A 27,687-nucleotide genomic window follows, 5' to 3' on the forward strand; every position below is an offset into this window, starting at 1 on the left:
TTTTACTTGCTTCAAGAAATTATTTTTTTGAGGGGTATCTGAAACATATTTATTTGTTTTAAGTAATTTTTTTTTCTCAGTGTACATATTAAACAGGCTATATTATTATTTTTTTAGATGGGATATGTCATATACATAAATTTCATACATACATATATGAAGATTTATTTCTACATAATTAAAGATTGTGTAATTTTTATACACAGTGACAATTATTTTAATCGGTAATTTTTTGCTTTGAGCTTTGTGGAAAATCTAATAGACCTTAGTTGAATAAGAACTGTCTTAGAACTTATATTAGTTATCTTATAGAACTACTTATATTATCTTATAGCTAGATAAAACGATTAACGTAAAAATTCAATCTTATCGATTTGTCACGCTCATAGAGTATTCGATAACGAATTATTAGGGAGTTAGAGATTACGTGGTTCTATGTAACAGGTGTCGATAGAAAAAAATTGTTAATAAATGATAACAAGAAGGGTATCGTGAATTTAATAGCGACGACGCATTTAAGCATGATAATCGTAAGCAGAAATGGCGATAGTCTTACGTTTCACTCTGTATCGTTATTTTGCCTCGCGGTGAAATTACATATCGCTGACCTCTTGTCATCGATCCATTGATCATTTTCAGCCGACTCAGCCGACGAATCACACGACTCACGATTATTTTGCCACTCTGCGACGTATCGAATTTTCGCTCGCAGCGGGCGCTGTTTTGCGGAGCGAAGACCATCATTTTAATTCCCACATTATATTTAAGGGTGTGACATGTATTGCCGCCGTCATATCGCGATCACGCCATTGCTATGAGTTATTGCGACATTATTAATTCGAGAGGTATGAAATTTCACTAGTTTCAATAAACAGAAAGATGAGAAATTTAAAAATATACATCAGTTTCTCTTCTTAGGGGAGGACGGAGCTATTCGGAACCCGGGGCAACTCAGAACCCTCGCTATATCTCAAATACTGTATTAACGAATGTCAAACTGGATTTTACCTATAATAGATTGCGCCTTTTTAGCCTGACATTTACGGTTGTATGACGCTTACATTCGGTAATGCAGTATTCGAGATATAGCGAGGGTTTCGAGAGTCGCCCCGAGTTCTGAATACCCCCTTTCTCCCCTATATATTATTTATTATATAATCATTATTCAAACTTTCCGAGACATGATAATGCGCTAATAAACACACGGACATGCTTGTACGTTAACGATTCTCCACGCCCTTTTGAGTTGTATCGACTTGAAATATCATCGCGATTTACCGTAAACTTTCCCATCCGTTCACCGACGTTTTACAGGCGAACGCGTCATTTTCCGCTCTTCGCCGCGGCCGTGGGGAGATGACTTTTTGCGATGTGCGCGCGCTCCGTTGTACTCTCTCTCTTACCCATGTGCAGGTCTTGCACAGCGTATTGTCGGAAGGCTCGCGATGATTCCGCGCCAATCCGTGACGTATGTGTTACGCGCGTAGACCGCGCGACGCCACTTTTGTTATCTGGATTTCGCGCTCTTCGGTCAGGTCGGTCTCGTGTGCACATATGTGCTGTTACGCGCGTTATACATACGTTCGGCGGCCTGCCGTAAGCACATACACATCACGTACGCACGTATATCGGGAATATTTGCACGCGCACGTGACGTATCGCATGCACAGAGGCGTGGGACGTCCTTCCATCCACATAAAGTTCAATCATCGTAAAAATAGGCGGGATTAACGCTATCGGTGTACGCTTTCGATTGCCACTGTGCGTATTTTTAAATGCGTTGAGTACTGATATCGATACGGTTCGCAATGTGTGCGACAGTTGTTCACGAGACATCTCGTTTGGAGAGTCTGGTAAGTTGTTCGAGAGCGGAATTGAAATTATTCCAGCGGGAATAGTTTCGCGGTGAATTCGTATATCGTTCCATTCAGGAATCATCTCAAAAGCTATTAAAACTATAAGGTATATTATAATACACATTTTCAAGTTTAAGAAATCCTTCTCACTTCTCGATCAATTTTTCTTGACGTTAAATATTTTTTTATCATCCGAATGGTTTCTTTCTTAGTTCTATTATCTAATCGCCGAGTGACGCTTATTATTTCGTAAGAGTTACTTCTGTCTAAACTGTTTGGCAGGCCTCTGTCAAAATATTCAGTTGTTACCTCGTCCACGCTATTTCTGGCGTTCTCTCAGGAATTCGTGTGTTGCGTTTAAATTTATCAACCCTCGAGGAGGAGTGCTACTTTCGTGACTTTTCAACGCCACGGAATCCTATACACGTCGCGCAGCGCCCGCGAGTAAAGCTGTTAAGTGCCCGTTTCGTGTTCATCGTAAAACAATTCCGTATTTACTCTGTGCAATAAACGACGGTAAAATAAGCTCTGTTTGGACGCATATCCGGTGTTTGGACAATCCGGCTCCACTTCAAACAAGCATATCATTACGCGTTCGGCGTTAATTGATTACACGTTATGCATACGCTCGTTATTTCGTGGAACAGAATTTGATACGCAAACACGGAGTAAGCCCGTAATATAATAATCTAGAGGGTTTTATCATATATATACCTCGGTATATTATACACTCCGTCGTGATTTATAGTATCTTGAAATAATATTTTGTAGTTAGTAAATAAACGCTGATCTACTTTAACTCATATCGTGGTATAGTTTTAATGGAGAGCGAAAAGAAATAATCAAATATGAAAAAGAGTTTAATTTAATTTCGCGTCGTTCCGGCAAGTATCTCCGGCGAGTTTCGTCTTTTTTGCTGCGGCTGCACACGAGCAGGTCGAGTTTCATCAGCGATAGCAGACCGGGGAAAACATACGAGGAAGAAGCCGTACGCACGCGCAATCTCGCGAACGCACGATGTTATTAATTAGCGCAAACAATCTCGACCATATGTCGGCGTGCGTGGCGTTAACCGAGAGACTGCAATTTATTTACGGTGATGTTGCGACGGTAAGCGTGTACACACCGCTTGTCTATGATCCTTCCTCGATGTACGATTGCTCGCACGCGAGTGAATCACTCGCGCCTCGCCGCGCTGGCTCAGCGAGCAGACCGCGGTCAATTGAACGGTCGAGAGAATCGATAGGAGGATTCGCAAGGCAGAATCGCGATTCACGAAAGCGGAGATAGCTAATACTTTTCTAGCCCCATATGCAAATGATCTAGTTGTTCAGAAAAGCTAAACAGCATGGCATAGATTTACTTTGCAACATCCTAGAATTTTTGTTGAAAGAAGATTTTTTGTATAAGTTTTTACTTCCAGCGTTAAAAGTATTTAAATAATTCTTCCTCTCCTCTGATTAAGTTTCTGTAAAAATGAAGTTTATTTAAAATTGAGAACCTCGTTATTTTATTTAGTTCCTCATAAAGTTCGCTTCGTGTAAAGGTTTCAAGTTCTAATTGCTATTCGACAAAAAGTTTCTTTTAATCAATACGCGCCGCGACTTTTACTGATTGCCAACCACCCGCTTCTGTGGGCAAAAGGACCGCATTTCCCTCCGAGGTCCGTTTCTCGGTCCGCTTCGTTCGCATGTATAACACTTGTGTGCTCATTACCGCGGCTGCCACCGAGATCGCCCGTGTCGAGAATTTAGAGATAGGATCCAAACAGATGTCCGCCTTACCCGTGACTCGCACGCCCGAATTATTACCGTCATAAATCAGGGGTCGTCCTACCTTTTTTTCACATGGCCGCGCTCTTGTAAGAGTCCGCTCGCGCGCTGTCGCTCGATATCGGCGAAAGGTTTACACGCGAAGAAGCAATCATATCAGATCGAGTACGCGGTGGTCGGCGAAGTTCGGCGTGGGCGAGACGCGTGTTGAATTAGCGCGACGCGCGACAGCGAGAGCCTCAATGGTTAGCCCTTCTTTTACGAGTCATAGATTTGCGTAACTGATACCATCAGATACAATTCATTTTAACTCGTTTGAATAATGTCGCGCCATAACGAATAAGGATCATAAAGTCAATAACGAGCGTAGTTTTTAATTTCTTAGCTTCGATATTTCTAAAATTTCCATACTGTAATTTCGAAACTTCTCTCTTTATTCTCGCGCAGAGTAACTTTTTCGCCGCAATTTCGCCGCGATTTACAAGTTTGCGCAAACTCTTCCAGATTTTTATAACTTGAATTAAAATATAGCTTCGCTAAATCGAAACGACGAAACTTGCTCATAAATTGAGGAAAGGAAAGTGCACTTCTATATTTCATAATGTGTATAACTCGGAAGAAACTTCTTCAAGTCATATCGAGCTTTCATATGTATATATACACACATCGATCCATGTGGTACACGTTGTATCGCGTAAACTAACTCTCGCTGGGCTGGATGAGAAACTACGCCATATCCACGCTAGTCGTCTCTGGTTTGTCTCTAGCTCGATTTCCATGGAACATCGAAATTATTCATTATCACGTGCCAAAATTTTGAGTAACACGCAAAAGTCGTATCTCGCTGGCCATAATTGATCCTTCATTTTCGTGGCTCGCGCGCGTCTTATTCGAGATCAAAACTTCGACCCCGCGCGCAATCGTCGCCGCGAGGCGGAGGTCAAGCCAGGGAGATAGCCCTGTTATCAGCGATGGGAAAGTAGAAGGGAGGAACAAACGAGCGATCCGCCAACCACCTGTTTTCCCCATCCGTCGAACGTCCGTGCATTCCGACGTTTTTATCGCATTCCGACGCGAAGAACTTCGGCCGGACCTCGCGAACGCGCGCATCGCGCATCCTTCAACGGCGCGGCGGCACGATGATTCCTCATGCAAAACCGCCGACGAAGTTATTTTAATATCCGCGATGCCTGTGGCCTGCGGCAGTAAATTGCGCGCCGTCGTTGGCCATCCGCGATTACACGCGTTTTATTCCTAAGCCGCACGCAAATTAATAACAGTAATTATGAACGCGAAATGCGTGACGCGGAGGCGCGAGACCGATTAGACGAAGGTGAGCTTCGTTGTGTTTTTTTTCCTTTCCTCCTGATCCGTTTTCATCGGACGAGCATTTCTTATCCCACGTCCTCCTTTAGCTCTCTCTCTTTCTCCCCCCCCCTCTCTCTCTCTCTCCCCTCCCGGACAATAATTTTCACCTCCGTTCCGCGAGGCATCCATAAATTGCCACTGAACGTCGGCGGTTCGTCGGTTCGCCATTTTCTCGCCGCGTTCTTCCGCGAAGAAAGTTTTTCTGCGCTAATGCTAAGTGCTAAAGTTCGGGACAAGTTCCCCTATCCACTTGTTTACTCGGGACAAATTACGAACATTCTCTGCATACCGCAGAGGTTTCCCCGACTATATACCTTCCGAAACTTTTCTGGCATGTCTAATCCTGCCGAAAAACTTTCGAGGGCATCGTTATCTAACTTTGACATCGCGCGAGTTTCCATAATGTGAAAACTCGTCGTGCCACAAACTTGCCCAGATAGAATATTCAAGCAGGTAATGGACACATTATTAGAATAATGTTATCAAACGTTAAAAACAATATCAAAGTTGCTTAATGTACCGTGAATCGTTCACCAATTTATTGTACGCCTAATGCATACGATTAATCATTTTATTTCAACGGGGTCGTTTCAATGAATTCGCATTGTCGAGGCAGAGGGATTGAATCCATATCACATGACAGTCGCGTGTGTGCTGCCGCATAAATAGAATGAGTTTCAGCAACCGCGGAAGCTTCTCATCGATGTTGTCTCCTGATCGCCGCGGCCGTATAGATACGCGTCTCTCTTCTCTCAAGAAGCGAGCCGAGGGGCGACTCTGCCTCTGCGAGAGGTGAGTTGCGGGCATGTTACCATGTTTGGCGACCCGCTCCCATAAAACTTCCCCGCACACGCGCTCCGGCGCGCGTGCACGTGTACGTCGCGTACACGCCGCGCACGGCGCACGCACACCGCACACAAACGGCGGGCTCTCTCGCCGTATTTCCAGCCTACTCGCCGTGGGTAAGATAAATCGCGTCGAAGTTAACGCAAACGAAGCGTTCGCCGAGCCGGGCGCAACCGCGCGACTGCCACACCCCGCGAGGAGAGCACTAGAAGGGGGACGGAGGAATCTATTTATTAAAATGTTGTGCACGCGGGCGGAGCTTGGAACACAAGCGGGTATGTCGTTATTAAAAATGTATAAGAAACGTAGCTGTTTTTCCTATCTTTTGTGAGGGAAAAATCGATGCAAAATTAATCAACACCTGGCTAAACGGAGCACTTTGATCTCACGACATTTATGCAATTTGGTTGGAGGAAGCACACGATTAAATTAAGAAGAAAACAAAATGATTATTTCTTGTCTGTTAATTATTTTGGCTACATTGTGATTAATAGCGCCTCGGACGTGTAATACAGATTTCAATTCGAGATTCAATTGTAAAATATTGGCTTAAATATATGTTATGATGATGTTGTGTAACGCACGTTACAATCGACTGTAACAGCCGGCACAAATCATAACGCGCGCGAAAAATGATGGCCGCGCGGCCAAGATAAACAGGTTCTTAATAGCGAATCGCGAATTATCCAGAGGTCCATCAGGCATCGTTCTCCCACAGGGGTACGCGCGAGATTGGTTCGTACACCCTCCCCTATAACTTACGTCGCGGCTAATACCGTGCGGTCGCGATCGTGAATCAATTACGTGCCGTCGTCAGGCGTGTTCAATATAACGCACGGTAAGTCTCCAGCGAAGTTTAATCAGCTGCGCGGCAGCGAGGATTGATTATCTGTCGGCTTATCCGCGGGTGGAACCGGCCGGCCGCGGCGCGGCGGCACGGCGCGAGGGGGCTTACGCGGGAGATTTAGGAGTGGACATCTCTCGCGCGACGGAGGTAACTTAAATATAAAGAACGCGCGGCCGCGCGGGCACAATCGTAGAGATTTATGACGCTACGCGCAGCCTATGCCGTTTCTACGCGCGATGCGCATATCCAGTCGCGGGTTTCCGTTCCGCGGCTCGAGTGCAGCTGTAAAACCGCGAGTGAGCGGTTTCGAAGATCGCGAGACGACTCTATGTCGAAGGCTGGGAGAGAAGTAAGTCGAGAGTTAGTCCCCGGCGGGACAACTGAATGGATAAATTTATTCGCCGATGTACGTCCGCGATGTATACGCTCGATGGCGATCTATCCGCGTGAATCGAACGCGGCCGAAGGTGGACAAGGAGAAATGGACGACAAAGGAAACGAACGATAAAGCGCTGTACACCCGGCATACCGCCGGAGACGCGGAAATCGTAAACTGTAGCTCTACCTTCGAAGAGAACGCTGATGCACAGACAGATTTTTATTACGGTTTCCCGCAGCGATGACTGATCCGCACAGTCATTTGAGCTTAGCGAGCCCACAGAGTCGAGTCTTAATACATTGCGTGCACGCACATACATACATTTGCATACCCATATATATTCATATATAATAATGTATCTATATATGTAATGTTACGAACACATCTGAGAAGTTGAAGCAAGGTACAACTTAATTTAACAATATATACATATAAATAAAGCAGAAAAATCAAAACTAAAGTATATTTTTATTTAAAAAAATTATTACATCTTTTTGGCGACGCGGTTAAAGCCGAAAAATTTTGCCCTCAAAAAGTCAGGAATATTTACGACTTCAATATCAGACCGTTGATATTTATATCTTTTCATATCTTTATATCTTTGATATTCTATCTGGAAAACAGTATGGAACACTCGATGGGAAATAGAAATTCTATTACAATATTAAATAAAATCATACTCTTACATTTTAATAATTCCTTAAATTGTAAATCTGGAATCTATTTGCCGTTAATTTGCAGAATTTTTTCAATAAGTTTTTGTTTCAGATAAGGAAATGTATGTTTAAGCATTTATTTTGGTGCAAAAAATTTTAAATATTTTAGCCAAAAGTGACAGATAAATATATATATTTTGTCACGTCTAGATACGTGCCATTTCACTTAAAAGAAAAGGATTGTTAGAAAAGGATGTTATTATAAGCTTCTTACGGAGAATCTCTTCCAGGATGTTAAAAGAATCACTCGAGAAAATCGGTATCGCGACATCTTGACACGTCGCGTCGCGCTCCTCTTGTACAGGGTCGAAAAATAAATACGTTTTCAGGATACCTGGAATGAGGGTTCGCGCAAAAAGATGCAAGCAAAAAGGCGATCACGGGGATATGGCCGACGACGCCGTCTCCTCCCTTGATATTTATAGGTACTTTTGCGCGGTATGCCAAGAATAAATTCTGCCCTCCGCGAATGTGGTGATGAGCGCCGACGCGTGAACTTGTTCGAAGTGTAAATCCCTCCTAGGCATTGCGATTCGCATCTTCAGAATTACGATCGATGCAACGTTCATCTTCCATTTTTACGATTATACCTTCCCCTTATCCAGGCTTAAGTTGTCGATTATAGGGTACGTTTAATCATACGGTCGGAGTATCGGAAATAGAAAAAAAAATAACACTTCTCCCTTTCTGTTCTCTTTTCCTTTTTCATACCTGACTGTTTTCTATACTATGATATTTCTTTCAAAATTTCTGACTTTAAATCAGAGAAAACCATCTTGTAAGCTAAAAAAGAATTATGCAAACGAGAGATTTTATTTATAGCGCAGAACTTATTTTAACAATGTTAAGAAATTTTTGGAATACATAATTTATACGCGCCTTTTGGAGAATCTATCAATCTTCTAAAAAAAGATCTTATTTACTCAATCCGTCCGTAGTGGTCACGTTATGCATACACTTGGCGCACGTACTCGCAAATTCGCGCGGTTCCATCGCCTCTCGCCTCGACGCTGGAATTAATCGAGCGCGTGATTACAGCCTGACACAATCTTACACGCCTACGGGGCCCAGTCAAAATATTATGCCCACGGGGTGTAGGGTTAACAATTCGGCCCCGCGAATAAAAGCTGGCGAGAAATCGCAGTACGGGTGAAACCTCTTATTCGCGCGCGCGCGCGATCAAGGTCGCTTGCCCTCCATGGCCTTGTTGCCAATTATCGGTTTACCTAATTATGCGTGTGTATGCACATCGTGCTGCGTGCGTAGATCGAGGCGGACGATACGAGCGAGCGCGATTAATCATGGGCTCGCCGCAACCTACGAGCGTATCATTATATCTACGCGTTTTCGAAAGCCGCGATGAGAAAACGTCGCCGTGCTTTCGTACCGGCTTGTCATCTAGCTACTGATTAATGACAAATTGCTTGGCGAATTGACGCCGTGCCATTCCTATTTATCATCTCGACAACTTTGAAGAAGTTGACGATGAAATTTTATATATTGTACATATAATCAGGCCCATTTCAACGCTATCCTTCGATCGGAGTCCTGGACGTACGATATAGACGTGTATAAAAAAAGCATAATCAGACACGCTAATAGAACCGTGTATTATCACACAATTTCTTATTTATTACTTAAAGACAGCTTACTTGTTAAGAGATAGTGTATCTTAATTTTTTTTTAGATTCTTTCAGTGGACATTAAGACCGAAAATTAGAAAGACAAAAATGAGAAGAATGGAACAGAAGCTTTTTTACGGGGGAGGGGGTGGACTTCATTTTCGTTAATCCAAAATTGTCCTTTCCGCACCGCCTTTTGCCGTAACGGCGCGTGAACTTTCATTCTTCTCCTTTTTCTCTGTGTGTTATTTCAGACGGTCGCGAATTTGGCGCGTTCTGCTTGGCAGGCCTGGTTTACAGCCGTGCCCGGTTTATAGTCGGCCCTTTGTTCGGCGGTTAACGCGCCGGCTCTGGTCGTAATACGCAATGTATATACCAACTCGTCCAGCGACTCACTTCTGCTTAGCCTTTTTGCGCGGTCTTTGGCGTGTGGAGCTTTTACCGTAATTAATCTTCCGTTTACTTCAGATGATACTCGTGGTATTCTGTTTTGACGTAATGAAATGCCTTCGATAAGAGCAGGATTAATGCAGCGTGTGTCCGTTTCGTCGACGAAAACTGTACGAGATTGTATATAGTTCTTGTGTGGTAATTTTCAGATTATTTATGATAATGTTATACGATTGATCCGTGTTCAAGTGCTTTTGTCGTGGAACAGTAGATCGGTTTGTTGTCGCGCGTATATCGGTATACGAAAAATAATCCCGATAAAAGCCAACGACGTTCACGAGTCTCGTGTTTCTCGCGCGCGCTTGCGATCCGAGTAGAGACGGCGGATAATTTTCACCCTTATCTCGACGTTCATTCAATTACGTAATAAGCATAGCGCGCGGGGCCCTTTTGATACCGTACGGACCCGTTGTCGTCTTGTTTCCGTCCTCTCTAAGCTCTAAGCCCGATCGTGCCCAAGTAACGGTCACGGCGGATCGCTTACGCTCCGTGTTCACGCGTAACTATGAAACTGCTTGTATTTCCTCTTAACAGCCAGTTTCCCTGAGGATATTAAACGTAACGACTGTCGTTGTGCGACCGTCACGCACGTGCATACATACGCATATTAACAATGCAACGCAATTAATTTTCAATACCTATATGAATATCGTCGAAAAATCATTTCTTTATGTTTATTTAGCTTGATTATGTATGTTATATGTTAAGAACTGTTTTCTTTTCTTGGAATTGTTTAGCTTAAAAGAAAATGTTAGAAATTTGATAAAGAATCAACTTGATGTCATTTTACCTCTTTTTATTAATTTTCTGAAGATCTGAAATCTTTAGCTTCTGTAAAGAATAGCGTTTGATCACGTATAGTACCGATGCGCTGGACCTCGTCTTAATGCTTACGGATTTCTTTCCAGTCACGTGTGACGAGGTCTCTCCCGCCCGTCCCCCGTAACGACTTCCGGTCGCCACGAGGAAGCAACTACCGGTTCATATTAATTGTCTTTTACCCATTGTTCTTTCCGCCACTCGCACGTCTTTTTCTCCGTTTTTTGCGAATGAACGACTCTCATTGTCTCCTCGAACGCGAATCAAAACAATTGCCACTCGAAAATCCTCTCTTCTTGCCACACAATTTATTATATCGCGAAATACCGCGTGATTTATTCCCTCTCCGTAGTAATTTCCTGCTCGTTGATATATTCGGTAACGAGTAGCGTACGCACGATTAAATCGTACCGCATTATACGATGAATTTCCGTTTCGTGCAGTTTTGACATTAATGCGCGTTCGCGTTTTGACAGATTGATTTCGCAGCGAGTGAAAGCGGCAGCAGCGGCGGCGGCGGCGGCGGCGGCAGCGGCAGCGGCAGCGGAATACGTCGCACTCGGGACGGATTTAATCCTTTTAAACCATCGTATCGTATATAAAGTCGCTACAAACATTTCGAAATCTTAATTTGTTACGGCGATTTTTTTTGCTCCGTTTTATGAATCGTTTCCCGTCACGTAAATATACACGCGGAGTCATATCTCTCCGAGTGAAAAATTAGTTAGGCGCGAAATCCCCGTCTATCTTATCTCTTTCCCCTTTCTTTTCCACAGTCTAATCTCGGCGCGATTTGCGTGAACTATCGGCGCGCAACTATTACATCTACCTACTTCAACTATTACAATCTACCTCTTCGCAATTCGCGCGGGCGCGTGGGCGAGCGTACGCGTGTGTCTCGCGTGTAAACTGACCCCACCACTCGCTCATCCTTTCTCGGAACCTGTACACCCTCCTCCCCCCGCCTCCCCCTTCTCCATCTCTTCGGTCCTTCTCTATTCCTCTCGCGTACACGCCGCCAGTGTTTTTCGCCGATGGGGCCTGCTTCTGAAAGGCGGCAGCCTTATCCGCCGAAGACGCGTCCGTGTCGCACGTGTGACTTTCCGCGCGCGCGGGGAGGTTCTTTCCTCGTTGCGAAAACCGGCTCGTTTCGCGGCGTCCGTCGCGGACAGTCTCGCCACCCACCGTCTCGAGAGCTCGTCGCTTTTATCCTTCCCCGCCGTTCATCACTCGTTGCGAAAGCACCTCTCGAGTGTATTACGATAAAGCGTTTCGTGCCGATGCGATGTGTGCCCATAACCACGACGACGCGGACGACGCGCGACACCGTACACCCACATAATCGCGGCGCGATCGACCCGCTGCTCGCTTACTGCATCTTATATTACAGCGCGGACGACGTTAACTGAAGAAACGTAAAACCTTCCGGAAACCCCCTGTAATTTTTCGAGACGATCGAAAGTCGTTAATATTTTAATTAAAGGAGAATCGTTCCTGAATTGGTCGGAAGAGAGAGAGAGAGAACTTTTCATTAAAATTAAGATTGAAGCATCCGGAACGTCGCGCACCGCTACATCGTGTGGCCGCCCGCAAATTAATGCAGGCGGCGGAAGTTCGTAATTCCCGTCGCGCGATCGAACGGGCACGCGTGATGGTATTGGTAGCGTTAATACGGTCCGACCGCCAAATTGTCTGCCACGGGAGCCGAGAATTACGAGCGTCTCTAACGACGAATCCTCTCGAGAGGTTGAGCGGTATAATTATTATGTCGCGGCTGTCATGCGGAGAGGAATTCGTTCGAGAGAGAGAGAGAGAGGGAAAGAGAACTTGGCTCTCTCTCTCCCTCTCTCTCTTGAGAATGAGCAAACCGGCCATCGATTTGCGGCTGGCTTGGGAAACCGACCGACGGTGCAAACGGACGCCGCAAAAAAAAAAACACGAAAAAAATGCGTCCGTTAACACGCGCGCGCGCGCACACACGTTCATTAACGCAATCGCACTTAATACTCGCGCCGCAAGATCGACTGCCGCCGACCCTCATGAACGATTGCGAGCTTTCGTCTCTGTCGACACTCGGCTCTCGATGGTCCACCATTTAATGCATTTCGCATTGCGCGGTACAGCTGCAATTCCGATTACTTTTTCTCCCTTTTTTCACCCTTTTTCTAACGTCGACGCATACAATTAGCGCGAGGTTGAATTTTATCGCGTAAATTTTCCGCTTCGCCAATTAATCTGATTGTCAGATCGATTGCCTTCCGTCGGCCATAATTGGCATGCCGTATAATTGTGATTTCTCCGTCATTGACAGACGTCGCTCGTATAGAGACTGTCGAAGCAAATTAGAGATAAATGATAATGCTGCTTACGTTAACCTCAGGGGTCTAACGGGTAGCGTATTTATACACGACGCGCGGCCGTTGCATTTTTTACCTAAGCTAATTCCCGCGGTCGGATCAAGAGATTTCTTACTTTTCTAATCGCTAATATCCGTTCTCGGAAACTTGTACCTAGCTGATTTATTCTCTGAAATTTATCCTGTCGCTGGAGATGCGCAGACATATATATACACAAGCGCGCAGAAGCTAATATTACAATTTGCACACCTACTTATGCCGGATGTTACGTATTAATTACTTTACGTTATTAGAAATCGCGCCGCGCAAATCTCGGAGTAGCATCAAACATGAAGCACCCTCGATCGAGAGAAACAGAACAGATCTCCGCGAAGAAGCGGCATTAGATCCTATCCGGAGGCTCTCGACGATGACGCTCTTCATTTTTTGGGTCAACAGATGTGTTACGAGTCCGGGGCACTTGAGTTATTGATACCCCGCTACTTGAGCCGAAAGATATCCTTTGAATTGAACGCGAGATCGGACGAAGCTAGAATCAATCGTGATACATAAATATAGACCGGGTTTGGCCACATTTTGTAAAACATGATGTTGCGTGCTATTGTCAGATACACCATATTATGAAAGATTATATGTATAATAAAATAAATATCTTGAATAATTACAGAGAAATTTATTTATAAATAAAGTATATGTTACATATATTAGAAAATTTAAAATTTGGTAAAATACATTAACAAAATAGACTAAAAATTATATTAAAAGTTCTGTACACAAAATCTCCTATTTTTTACAATTTTCTTCTACATTTTTCTATTTTTATTACAATTTCATTAAAGCGTATTCCTATAAGCACGAAACGCGATGAGATGAAACAAACCGTCTGCAACGCAATATGTTTTTAGAGAGATAAACTTTTAATCGGAAGCCCTTCATACAGATACCTTCGACAAGAGTGGTTGCGAAGAAGTGCACGAGATATTAATATTCGAAGGGGCGGCTGCGCTCTCGCACGTCCCTTTAAATTTTGTTTCGAGACCACTGTAGCGCTAGCGTATTATTGCATGAGTCTTTTAAAAGATTTACCCTACGGAGACCACCGCGATGTCGTCCGGAATATCTTGCGTAGGAAGGAAGGACGTGCAAGAAAAACACGGAATTTCGTTGGCTTCCTCCGTCTTGCGAAAATTTATCTTTCAACTTATCTTAATTTACATAACTCAAATTTATAATTAAAATTTTACTTATTTAATTATAATTTTCTAGAAAAGTTTGTATATTAAATAATACTAAATATACAGAGAATAAGAGAATTTCTTTTTAAACGATACATTCCTTACGTAGAAAAATTTTAATTACTATTTACAATTAGAATTTTAATTAATTTAATTTAAGAAAAAGTGATATAAATATGATATAATATGATGTGAAATAAAATTTATTTTCAATTTTCGCATGTCTCTTAAAATGATAAAATGGCTGCGCGCGTGTTTATTATCATTAAATATTCCACTCGTTCTCAAAAAATTTATCTCACGAATCTTCAACGAATTATCGGGTATTGATTTGGAGCCATTAATGGATCCGTTGATACATACGTCTACGTGTAAATAAACATAAAAGGTATTGAAAGGCCTCCTCCCTCACACTCCCTCACGCGTTGCACTCGGAATAGGTAGATACGTGTATTACTGTCGCTTTAACCACGTGGGTCCGCTTGTTCTCTCTTGTCTCATGTCCTCTTTTATGCCGCTGTCTATTCATAGACGAGAAAGCAAGCTGTCACGATGACGGACGTCGAAAGACAAAAGAAATGCAGAGAAAGAAGGAGAGAAACGCTATCGTGTGTCGTGTAGTTGCATTTTCGATGATTATGCCGTTTCTCCATTTGTCACACAGCGTATCCTGGAGCTATCGAGAGGACTTACGTGATCAGATTCTCTCGCAGACTGAAAGTCAATCTTTTGTGGAATTTCGTCACAATTTATTAAATTTAAACAAGTTTAATGCAAACCGACATATGGATAATTTTTTCGTGTTTTTTTTTAAGGCTGTTTTAACATTTGCAATTTTTTTTACGTCAAATTCGAATAAATGTATCGCAATAAATATAACATTATTGATATTAGTATTGTCAATGCAGCGATCGCTTCTACATTTCTTAAATTAGAGAATATAATTTTTCCTCCCGTTATGTGAGTTAAATGTTCTTTTTCCGCACTCGATTACATGCATTCTTATCGTGGCGCCAGGCCACGGTGCATGTCGCGTGAGGGAAAGCAGAGAGGATAAATCGATCATTCGCGACACTATCGCGATCGTATTTGCAACGTCACAGTTGGTCACAGACCCAGAGTCGCGATCCTGGCGTAGAGGAGCAGCTGCCGGTACTGCCAAGTCGTAGGCGAGGTCGTCGACCTTGCCGATCTCTACCGGCTTCGCCGTCGTCTGGTGCCGTCCGTCTCGCGTGGTCCAGGACGTAAGCAACCTGTGCGTGTGTGTGTGTGTGCGTGTGTGGCCACATCGCATTCGTACACCTTCGATCACCGCGTATGTGAGGTATCCATGACCAACCGCACTCCCTTCCGATCGTAGATTTCGTATGAGCAAATGAGGACGTTTGTTTGAACAAATGTGACAGTTGTCTGAATGGAAAATAATTACGGTCGAACAGTCGGCCGATGAATTATTTCGACGCGCGCGATCGGGAATGTGTTATTAGGCAATATTATCTTTCAATATACGAACATACCGCGGCGCTCTTTTCACCGTACAATATGGGAGCGTAATATCGATTTAGTCAACAGTCATATCACGCTGCGATATACCGGTTCTTGCCCGAATATCGATTTGGTGTATCCACGCTGCTTGACGCGCCCGCGCCAAAATATGTTACGGTCTCTCGCGGAGAGACCGGTCTTTTTATGGAGACAATCGTTAATCCTTAAAATATTGTAAGCGAAAATATCGCTTCGCCATTTACATAATAATTTACATAAACGATTACGCCGTTATCTACCTGGGAGGGCGTATATAGTGAACAAACATACGGTGATATATTGTATCTGTCTTTTGCAAAGGAGAATATTCACAGCGAAGAACGACAAACTATTTTACAATGATAAAATAAAATTATGGCTATAAACAGTCTGATGAATTCGTTTGATCGAAATCAAAGGAAAAATATGATGAGAAGAAGTGCTCTTGTAAAATTCATTAAAATAGATATCCGCACCGGAAGCGATAGCTTTTTTTTTTAAAAAAAAAGCGATAGCTTTTAATAAAAAGCAAGTTTTTGTCAAAACGATACTCGATAAACTCGAACGCAGGACGCACTGCTTGTAAAATAGTGAACAATGCGTCGCTGCATGTGGCACGAGAAACGACACCCGTTCTAACTCCTTTACATCGCTCCATTCCATCGAATAGTTTATACCGATCGTCCATTGTGTTACCTCGTGTACGTACACTTTGACTTTCGGATCGCGCCGGATCGCTCTGTGTGGTCCACACGCGCGCGCGACTCTCACGAGTTGAAGTTTTACGAGTTTACCTCACGGTAAACGCGGGGTGAGACGCGTCTTACTTCGCGCCGGAATAAAATAAGCTATGTGGTATATATACAATCTTTCTCTCATTCTCTTTCTCTCTCTGGAATATACTTACATATAAATAGGTCGCCGCGGATAGATAGACGCAGTCGAGCGGGACGCAAGTCCGGGCACAAAATAGCGATAGATCTCGGCACGTCGCGGGACGCCGAGTATAAAGACTAATGGTGCAGTCATAAATGTCCGCGTCGAGTCCGCGACGAGTATAAAGTAACGTCGCGCATTTCTTAGATTGTCGAATATAAGAAACGCGGACGGATAGATACGTGTATTCTGCTACTTCGAACCCGAGATCCGGGCGCGGATAGAGGCCACGGATGCAAGCGAAATAACGGATGAGCTTGAGCTCGAGCGCGACATGCCGTATATAAGATACGGAGAATACGCGGAGGATAGATCGAGAATTCATAAACATCGACACGTGAGTCTGCAAACAGACGATAGAGGAGTGATTATGGCGAAGCGATAGGCGAAATGAAGCCGCGATTAGATTGGCCAAAACAAAGAATACAGTGATTGCTCTAACTCTAATCGATCTTTGATGGGCTAACACATGGTCAAATTCTAAGAACTACACAACGGTCCTTTGCATAGATATGAATTCGAAGAAATTTAATATAATTTTGAAGCTCGTTAAATCTCGAATATATGATATAATAAAGATTAGAGAAATTAAATCTCTGTGAGCCCAGTATATAGAGTGTGTCTAACAATTTAAAAATTATATTATTAATAATGTTTAATTTAAATTGTCAATTGTTTAAATTTGTCTTAAAATTGTACGGAAATAAAATGAAATTTAACTTGTTGAGAAATAAAAGAATAAGAAGAAAAATGATTCTCAACGAATAAACGTTTTCTTTTTCTCACAGGCAAGATATTCTTTTCTTAGAAAAGATAAGAGAGAGTACTGAAACACGTGCGTTCTACAATATGGATATATAAATATAATAAATCAAATATAGTATACATAAGTAATCGTGTATACTTCTACTTTGTAGCTCGTACCGATTCGCAAGTTTCACGTGATAGACAAACCCGAGAGAGCATGCTTTCCACTTGACATTAACATCTGAAACGCTGAGCACACAGCCTCTAACAAATTACCGCGTGTACACATACAACATGCATTTATCAGCTTAATTAGGTAGATATTTCTTATTCGCAGCGTAGGCGCTCTTCGATAATAACGACATCCCCTTCAGATATTTCGTTGATCCATTCATCATTGACGTGCGTGTACATAAATCCACAGATGCACTTTCGATAACGTACAAACCTACGTTCCATCGTCGTCATCGTCGTCGTCGTCGTCGTCGTCGTCCGCAACGATTGAACGTTCATTCCATTTGCGAGAACCGCTAAATCTGTGCCTTCGGCATGAGATATCGTTCAATCACTCTAGACTGCTTCGTTATCACAAAAATAAATATATGAGTGCCGTGGCTGTCTATTAATGTTGCTCAATATCGATGCTCTATTTGACATAGCGTCAGTAGTGGATTAATGATAAACTGATTAAATAAATAAAGATATGGCATTTCCTTCTTCTTCTTCTTTTTCCAAGGGGTCTAAAATTCCGTCGCTGCTGTGTAAGCGGCTTTATGCCTCTCTATTTAATCCTCTAAGTCAATCTAAGTCGTCGCGATCGAGCGAGTGTAACGTTACGAGCGAGGTAAGACGTGAGGTCAATCTGTCAGAATCACACGGGCCCGGGCTGTGACATTTATGAATATCGATGCGTGACGTACAACGCCGGGATTTCGCCATAGAGCATATTCTCCCGCGTCGTACACACAGGCGCGGATCTCACGACGCCAAGACGAATAAATCATCTCGCTGGAGATGCGGCGCGTACGCGCATCTGCATTCCACGGGAGCCTCTCGCGTGCATTAAGGCCGTCCCGATCGCTGCCGGGGTGTGAATGCGCACGTACAAGATACCCCGGCCTGCCACCTTTTTTATTTTTTATTTTTCACCTCGTCGCCGCCAGGCCTGGAACGAATTGGGACGCGATAATCGCGGCTGACCGTTGTAAAATAAGCGTAAAAGGAGAGATCGACCGAATTATCGTATAATCCGAGACCATTTTTACGCGATCACCGTCGCGGAACGGAGGCGAATAGAATCGCCTTTGAAGTTTCAAGGTTAATAATTACTCTCTTTTTAATAGGATAATCTTCATGGCAATTTATATTGCGGTTTATCTTCCATGTAAATCTGCCAGAGACCACGCTTTTACTGTGACGAGTGAAATGGTCGGAAAATAATTTTATGAGAAAAATGTCTAGACCGCGCTTTTATCGTGACGAGTGAGATGGCAAGAAAATAATTTTATGAGAAAAATGTCTACCTCTATTTCTATATTTGTACTATACATTTATCGAAATCGTCTAAATGGATACAGTTCTGACACAATGTATTGTAACTATATCAATAATAATATAATGTTTTATCCATTGACACTATTCTATTGTTCATTTTTTTTTTTACGGTACTTTTGTGCACAAAGAAAGAGTGAAGTCGTGATATATTTTTGATCGAGTACATGTTCGTTCGCCAGATAGTCACGACAGTTTTTTGTGAGCGGGACTGGATGCGAGTAACAAAGGTGGACGTTAATTGACAGGACAGAAGCGTCGTTGTTGATCCGAGTGCTCCGGGTCGCATAATTAATTATCGTCGATCGAGAAGGGCGGTAGCGCTGGCGAGATACAAAGCTTCTCTGGGGATCCCAGCCACACAGCGTGATCCGGTCGCGATTTTTGCCCGATCTCAAGGCGATCCGGTAATTATTCTGACATAAATGATACTGCGTCGTAAGAAGCCGATTCTACGAGTGGCGCACTAACTCGGCTAGCCTTTAAAATAGTCGCGCGATAATTGGGCATGTGCTGGGCTGCACTCTTCGTCCCATCTATACGAAACGCTTTGTCGTCGTTTAATCTCAGGCTCTCTTGCCTTGATACGCTGCTGAAAGAGACAATTTTCAACCGCGTTGAAAGAAAGGAATTGTAATCAAAAGGAATTAGGCTTTCAATTAAAAAGGCTTATTGCCATTATCTTTTACTTACGCAAATGTACGCGATTTATATTTCACACTTAGGAGAGAGGAAAAGAAAGCAGTAATAATCAATTAACATTGAGTGAATTCACGGCGAAATAAATGATTACGTTGTCTATTACAATTAGAAACTCTCGCGCAACTTTCTCTCATTGTCGCGTGTCGTATAGTTTCCAGTTTCATTTCCTCATATAGTCATATAGTTAACTTAGTTTCTGGAGTTAATAATGCAGTTTTATTAACTCGTCGAATCAATTACTTAAATCACGGTACGCCGCAATTTAATCGCCGCGCGGGACCCGCGGATTTAATTGTCGCGATACGATTCGCATTAACAGGAGGATTAGCGGGACAGTGAAAATGATCTTGGGGCTCCTTCCGGATCGACTGGATGAGCCGTCGACAACTTAATTGGTGAACATTACGTGACACACGTGAATTGCATCCAACCACGCTGCCGGAAATCATCGAAGAGATCGTTGGTGGAATCCATCGCGAATTATTCAGAAATGGCTCGATCGATCTTAATCGCGTCGTCGATAACCGCGCGGTTTATCTCCGTGCAATTAATTTCAGCGTGTCCGCCCGCTCGTAGAAAATGTCCAAGGCCGTTTTGTTGAACGCCAACCTAACGGCACGGACATGCAAATGTCAAGGAAATGAACGAAGATGGAGAGAGAGGTCTACTACCTCTCTCTGTCATCGATTTGTCCTTTCTTTTTTTTCTCTTATTTTCATTCTCTCTCTCTTCTTGGCTATTTCTCTGACCATTTCGCTCTTTTCCCAATATCCTGCCGTTAGTCAGGCCTTCTCGACCCCGGTAATGCGTTCTACCCGAGATGCCTCGCGTCCCAATTAGAAGTCTGATAATCGATTCCGGCTCCCATATGACCCGTAAAATGATGCGTCAGAATAAAAGAAAAATCGATGTTTCGCTTTGCAGAAGCGGGAACCGCACGCGGCCAAGATGGAGCGGTGGACCGTGTACGCGATGACGCTGCAGATCCTCGCCGCCATCGTTCGTGCTACCGAGGATTTTCGCCACATCTCGTACGAAGGTAAGGAGCTACTTGAACGGACGGCGATATTCATATCGACGATATTTTCATCTCGATATCGGATGTATATCGTCTTACCACAGATCTTATTTAGCTATTTGTTATATCTTTGAATTATACCTTCGACTTCTGTAATCACGCTCGGAGAGAGGAAAATCTCTTATCTCGTCGATTTAACGGATCCAATCGCGCAACCGCGTATGAAATCTGGTAGCCGATCGCCGTGACAGCTCATCGAGCCTTCGCGATTTATGCACGATTCGCGGAAATGGCGATCGAATCTTAAATCGCGCCCCCTGATCGTACAACGATAACCGCGTGCGTCGAGCGTCGATAATCTCTCCCGTGAAATCCCGTTAATTGCCTTATCGCTCAATTTAATTCGGAGTAACCGCGAGTCGATTACGCGCGCATCCGATAATCATGCGTCCGTTCGCGCGTTATCGATAAGAGGCGTATGTACATACATATATATACACGTGCGCGACGATCGCGGCGCAGCCGATTCGCCAAGTCTCGAGTCTCTAGCTCGGCTCGGTCGAACAGGATCGGCGAGTTTCTAGCCCGCGATTATCTCGGAAAATGAGAGCACTCCCACGGACCGCGGCAGAAATACACTTCATTCATCAAGGCGCGCATTATTGCGCCAGGTGCATTATCGGCGCCGTTAAAAATACCACGCCACTCTCAATTGGATCCGCGTAAGTAAGATCGATCGACCGCGTGCGTTCCCGCACGTAGCCGCCGCGACGGACCGCGGGATCTTCGATCGCGAATCGAGGAGATTTCGCACTTGAGTTTTGGCGGAAGACGTGGCCCGTAAATAATACTCGAAACCTTTCAATCGTTAATCGCTCTGTTCGACGTAACAGCTGCTTCGATGAATTCGACAACTCACTTGTTTATTTTTAGTTCATTTATTTGACAAGAATTCGATAATTCTCAATCGTTTTACTATATGTAACATTGCAATTTCGCAGCACTGGGTTCTGGCTGGGCTTCGAGTTTAAAGAAAGTTCGTTCGAAATGAACTGAAGAGCAATATTGCTGCCTGCTTCGCATTCTTTAACAGTTTAACTCACCGAGAGAGTATAATTTCTGGTAGTAACTTCGTAATTACGCGTCCGACGAAGTTCGAAGCCTCGAGTCGTCAAAGTGTCATTAACGGGAAAACGTTAAAGAGGAAGGATATTCTACGTATCGATAATGACGGATCAGCGACGAAGCGATCGAGATTGCCACGTGAAATCGTGCATAATCGTCAAAAGTAGGGTGAATTTCCTCTAGGAGAATAAATGCCCTCCAGCCGCCGCACGATTTCCGTCCCGGAAGACGGGCATAAATCCGCGGAGCGAGCGAGCGAGCGGGTCGAGCCGGCCTGGGACGTTTATGCAAATTTAATTTCGCCCATAACCGCTTCTCTACGACACGTCTACGTGTCAGGATAGGCATGGCTAATCGATAAAGGAGAATATATCCCCGGCTCGTATACATACGGTGGTGTCGCCGCGGCGCGCGCGGCGGTGTCCAAGATCGAGCCCATTAACATCTCGCAAAAATGTCGGACATTCAGGGCACTTATCGCAAGCAATGACCCACAATGTACAGTTACCACGTAGGCGAGCTCGCGCGGCTCGATTATCGCACACTTCGCGCGGCCCCGCGGAGAGAAAACGTAGATCGTGTTGAAGATGTGGGACGTATGGTCGCCTATATGGATGGAGAACAGACGCCACGCCCGACAAGCGGAAACCGCACGGAAAACCTCGTACCCCGGCCCCGGATTTAAATCTTAACGAGCTTAATGGATCGCTCCCCAGCTCCCGACGGCGTGCGGTAGCCCGCGTCTTCTTCACGGCTCGTCTCTCCAGCTTCTCTCTCTCTTTTTTTTTTTTCACCTAATAACATCTCGGGCTCTCGGAAGGCGAGAAGGAAGACGTGGAGGTGGAGGAATAGCTTGGCTGCGCAACCCGTGATTTCCATTTGCACGTAAAATACTTCCCGCGGGTCCCGCTCGGCGATGGCTTCGATGCCCGGCGGCCACGGACGATGCGACAGTCTCTCGCAATAATCGTGAGACCCGTATTAAGGTGGATCACGATTTCGTTACGGTTTCCCGCGCGCCTCTCTCGTGGTCGCGCTGTCACGTTTCGAGCCGCGCGCGGAATGCGGAATATGGCTGCAATTAAAAAATGCCTTCGTGTATCTCCTCCCGAGGTCGGTTAAAGCAATTATAATCTAAAATCATTGATGATTAAAATTTACATGTACATGTCATACAATGTAATATAAACAAAATTAACATTGTTAATTTTTCTTCAAATTTCTTTTGCTTGATAAAATATACAAAGTACCATATTTTACATATATAAAAGTTACTGTGTGCTGTAACGTTGCTTAAAATAGCGCGTATCGCCCATGAAAATTGTGCCGGTATGAAATCAAAGGTCGCACACTTTTTTTCTCCATTGGAAAATAAAAACTATCATCGTGTTTAGCTCGTATAGGCGAACGTACGGCATTGGCGATAGCCTCGGAATGTCGTTATGATAATTTGTGATCCTCTGCGGCAAACCATCCCGCTTCTTCGCAGAGAGACAGAACAATCGCCGACAAAACAACGGCACATATGCACGCTGATAATATGCGCGCGTAATGTAGGAGATATTTCGCTTTCCGTGAATCCGCGATTGCTTTCCGCTGCACAATCTGGCGTTCCCGGGGATTTAAATCTCGCTTAATAACGCTGACGGCATCGGTCGATACTGATATTTATTGCTGTTTGCGAAAGCGGCTGTTTTGATGCGGTTATTGACTAACAAAATGAAAGTCGTCTTTTAATACAAATTATTATTCAATTTAATTCAATGTTTATTGATCAATCGTGCAAAATATGTCTCTCTCCGTATATAACCGTGGAAATTACGTGATATATTAAAGCGTTAAAATAACAATTTTTTTTTAAATTAATGAAGTAGGTATACAAAGTGCGAAGTTTAGCAAATATTAACTTAATCAATCCGGATCTAATAAGCAAATACGCGGGCACGAAGTATAATTTATTCTCCGCTATATCTCTTTGCCTCTCTGTTATGAAATTCAATTGTACTGACTCATGCACTTTTCAAAACAAACGATTCGATTGTTGAGAGTTCCCCGCATGAGTTTTTAAGTCTTGGACTATGATAAATTCTCCCACTCATTCTGATTGCAGGCGCGCGAATAATAACCGCGATACCGTGGCTATACGGTCTCTCTGTTTCTCTCGCCAATGGATCTGTTCCTTTTTGTCCACTGTGTGGGTATCGTTGCGCGACTAGGCGTAGCAATTGAACACATTGTTAACGTTCAAAAAGTGATGAACGTTATTTATAACGGTATCGGATGGCTAATGCGCGGCGAACATCAACGGGGATCGATATCGGATCTCCGGAACGTCTTACGCAAGAACGGTTGCGCGAGAGAGAAAAAGTTTAGCGGGCAGAAGTTCGCTCGTTAAAACACCTCACACGATCGGCGTCAGGAGGCAACGACACCAGGTGTACACGATACGCCTGTACAGGACGTCGTGTTCCTGTAACGGTATTATTTGCACACTGTGTCTGGATAGCGATAGCCGAATACCCAAGTATGGTAGAATATGCATTGAGTAACTGAATACACGCTTCGCTTTGGAATCGCGACAAAAGATGTTAAGCACGAAAGAGCGCGCGGCAGCCGATTCATATTCGTCTCATTATTTTAATAATAATGCGTCGACTACGATTTTGAACAGAATAATTTATATCCTCTATTTTTTTTCAATAAAGAACGATGGATCCCGCGAGAAAATCAATTCCATTGAAATTAAAATCTCTATCCCCCGTATACTCGCTAACCTATAAATTTTGTAACGATGTAAAAAGTCCGGGTTCCCTCGAAGAACACGGAAGTGGAGAAAAGTTGTGCCAGTGTGAAGTGCAATTATATCACAGACGAGAGCGCCCCTCTTTCGTGGGGAAGAGACGCTATACGAATCTAATTAAATTCCGAACACACGGGAGGCAAAGACCGCGCGCAGATTGCGAACGAGCTTGTTAAGTGCCCTATTGCACGTCGAAAATGACAAAGCAATTCTCTTCTAATTACCCCCGGTATTATAAGGCTCGCCGAGGGTGCATTGTACCCGCGCCGTGGAAGGTTTGCTTTCGTTCCGCTCCTGAGAACCGCCGGCGATTGTTTGCGGTGTGTCCGTTCGATCGCGTCAATTCGCGAGGGAAACAGTCTTCAGCCGACCGTGGAAGTCCCCCCGGGTATCGACCGCAACGTCTCGATTACGGAAAGCGATCCGCTTAAGCTGCGATTACGCAATCGTACCCTTTCGTAACGCGTGTCTGTTCTCGCGAGAGCGTGTAAAAAATTTCACGAGAGCAGGCGTGCCCAAACACATATGTGTACCTTAGCAAATGATTTTTTTTTTGTAACGAGATAATACACTTTTTGCGAAATTAACGACCGCTCATTCGAGAGGTAAGTTTCAGCCGTAAGTCTATGAAGAGTGTGTCTCAATCGCGAGCACTAAATAACAACGTACGGAGCAATATACAACGAAGAGAAAATGAAATGGCAATTGTAGTGGAAAGAGAATGAAACGTTATGTAAGAAGGATATCGATTAGCTATAGGAAAATAATTCAAAATCGTGCACTAACTCGAACGGGTGTATAAGTTTCACTTTCTTTAACACGCAGCTGAATTATGTTTATTTAGAAAATGCTAAGATATTATTTAGCTAAATACTAATTAGCTAAATAATACTAATTTACTTAGCTAAAAAATACTAATAAATAAATAAGAGATATTTGGCTATTGACAAACCAAAATCGAAAATTAATTTCGATAAATTCTGCAAATTTTTAGGCTTTTGCTATTGCAATACTTTTTTTTGTAGGGTAGTGTAAAATCGTGGTATGATAAGTTTAACGGAACCTCTCGAAGGCTGATTTCCCCAATTAAAATTATCATCGATTAACGTCGAGATTTTCCTGCCGCGCTTCGCTCGCGCCCTTTTGCCGCGCGTTTCGCCGTCGCGCCACGTTACCCCGGGGGTTTATGGCGCATAAATTTATACTATTATAGCTGTGCTCTGTGTCGCGTGGCGTAGCGTAGCGTGGCGCGCGAGCTGGCGCCACCGATAATTACCGTTTTGCCGTTTACAGCTGCGTTTTGCGCGAGACCACCAGAAGGCCCGCCAGTAAACTGGCGCAGTTTCCGCCGTTGTGGCCCCTCGCGGCGACGCGAGCCACGATTATAACCGAGTCCGGCGATTATTTTCGCCAACGCGTAAAAGCAGAACGTCGTCGGTATTGGCAAGCAGCTTAGCTCGCAGCTATACGACTCGATCCCGATTTTCTCGCTTGCTTTTCTCTCCCTTAATTGCCGCGCGATGTCCACGGCTAAAACGAGGCTATCGGATCGACGCCTACGACACAAAGATGAAATCCCCGCTCTCTCCGTTCCTTTATTTTCATTCGTGCAGGCGACTCGAAAGCGCGGAGATGTCCCGCTGATTATCGAGGCGTGAATAAAAAGTCGTTTTATATACCGCCCCCGTGTGGACGACCGAAGGCTGCTGGAAATGAAGTGGGAAATGTATTCCTGTATGTGTGTGCATGTGTTTCTCGTTACGTACGACGTCGAAAGCAGAAATTCCATTTTGGCCGATGGCGCCTTATGAGAACGCAATCGGGTGTACTGATTTACTAACTGTACCGTTTCTGTATCACGCTTTTTGACATATATGGACTTGAAAGATGGAGCTTTCTTTCATCTTATACGTTTTCAACATTTACGATATTAATATTACTCATTGCGCTTACGCAACTATACGTGAATTAATCTCTAATGTATTGTTATTTTTGAAATCTTTTTGTTGCTTTCCTCTGCGTATTCCTCTTTATTTATTTTTTATTCCTTTTTTTTACTTGGTTTATATAACTTTTTTTGCTACAAATTTATTCATTTACAAATTAAAATGCATGCATGGCACGCAGGCTGCTCGCTTAATTTCAGAGACGCGCGAGGCACTGTGAAATTTATGGCGGAAAATCGTGCGCCGTCCGTCTCGAAAATACGAATGTACATGCGCGAGACTTCTCTCGCCGGTAGAACACACGTCGTGACATATTCACGAAGGTTTCGCGTCAAAGAGAAAAAGGGAGGCGGTGTAGCGATTTGTAAGGCGCCAAAACATCACGTAGACGGCACAAACTTGGAGGTCGTATTTGTCTGCAAGCGTGCAGTAGGTGAACTGTCACGTTTTAGCTGCTTTTAGTCGTCATGGAGATTAAATATGGTAACGCAAACGCGCGCGACGCGATACCAGAACTTTTCTAATATTTATGCAATTATTCATTATTCGTTTTTAAATAGTTACATAATTATTGTAATTAGTTTGGAGCATAAAACCGTCTTTGCGATATTTTTCCCCCTTTTCATTACTCGAACTTTCGCTCCGTTTCCTGCAGACATTCTATAACGTATAGAACTCAGTACTTCTTTTCTTACGGTATACGATTGTAAATCCACATCTTCCGTAATCTTGCACCAGGTTAAGGGTTAACATAGACGCTTCTTTAATAGTCTCCATATTTTAAATACAGCCCGCAAGTTCAGTTTAATCGCGGCTGCGCATCGCGCGCTCGTATATTCTCTAGGAACGAACTATGTTAAGCCGCAATTATCTCCCCATCTACAATCACGTACTGCTTTCTTCAGTTTATGCTGGATGTTTTCCACGCTTCGAGATTTTGTACACTTAGGAAATGAAAGTTAAGAAAGTTAAAACCGAACACCCTCCTCCCCCCCCCTCCTCCCTCGCCCCCTCTCTCGACTATCGTATAACTTCGTATTATGACTGAGTCGACAAGGCACACAGGGGATA

The 27,687-nt window shown here is 43.8% G+C and overlaps 2 protein-coding genes across 2 annotated transcripts in view; one reads left to right on the top strand and one right to left on the bottom strand.

Moving 5' to 3' along the window:
• The window catches only part of LOC105453226, a 45,693-nt gene extending 28,801 nt beyond the window's left edge, over positions 1–16,892 (bottom strand). Inside the window, exon 1 of the mRNA XM_011694995.1 lies at positions 16,699–16,892. Within this exon, the coding sequence (XP_011693297.1) occupies positions 16,699–16,820 (122 nt within the window). The 5' untranslated portion in view covers positions 16,821–16,892. The remainder of the gene's footprint in view (positions 1–16,698) is intronic.
• LOC105453225 (semaphorin-5B) overlaps positions 1–27,687 on the top strand; it is an 89,219-nt gene that overhangs the window by 12,375 nt on the left and 49,157 nt on the right. The window contains exon 2 of the mRNA XM_011694994.1: positions 20,652–20,766. Within this exon, the coding sequence (XP_011693296.1) occupies positions 20,676–20,766 (91 nt within the window). The 5' untranslated portion in view covers positions 20,652–20,675. The remainder of the gene's footprint in view (positions 1–20,651; positions 20,767–27,687) is intronic.

Source organism: Wasmannia auropunctata, unplaced genomic scaffold (assembly GCF_000956235.1).
Source record: "Wasmannia auropunctata unplaced genomic scaffold, wasmannia.A_1.0 LD336001.1, whole genome shotgun sequence".
In the NCBI taxonomy this organism is placed as follows: Eukaryota; Metazoa; Arthropoda; class Insecta; order Hymenoptera; family Formicidae; genus Wasmannia; species Wasmannia auropunctata.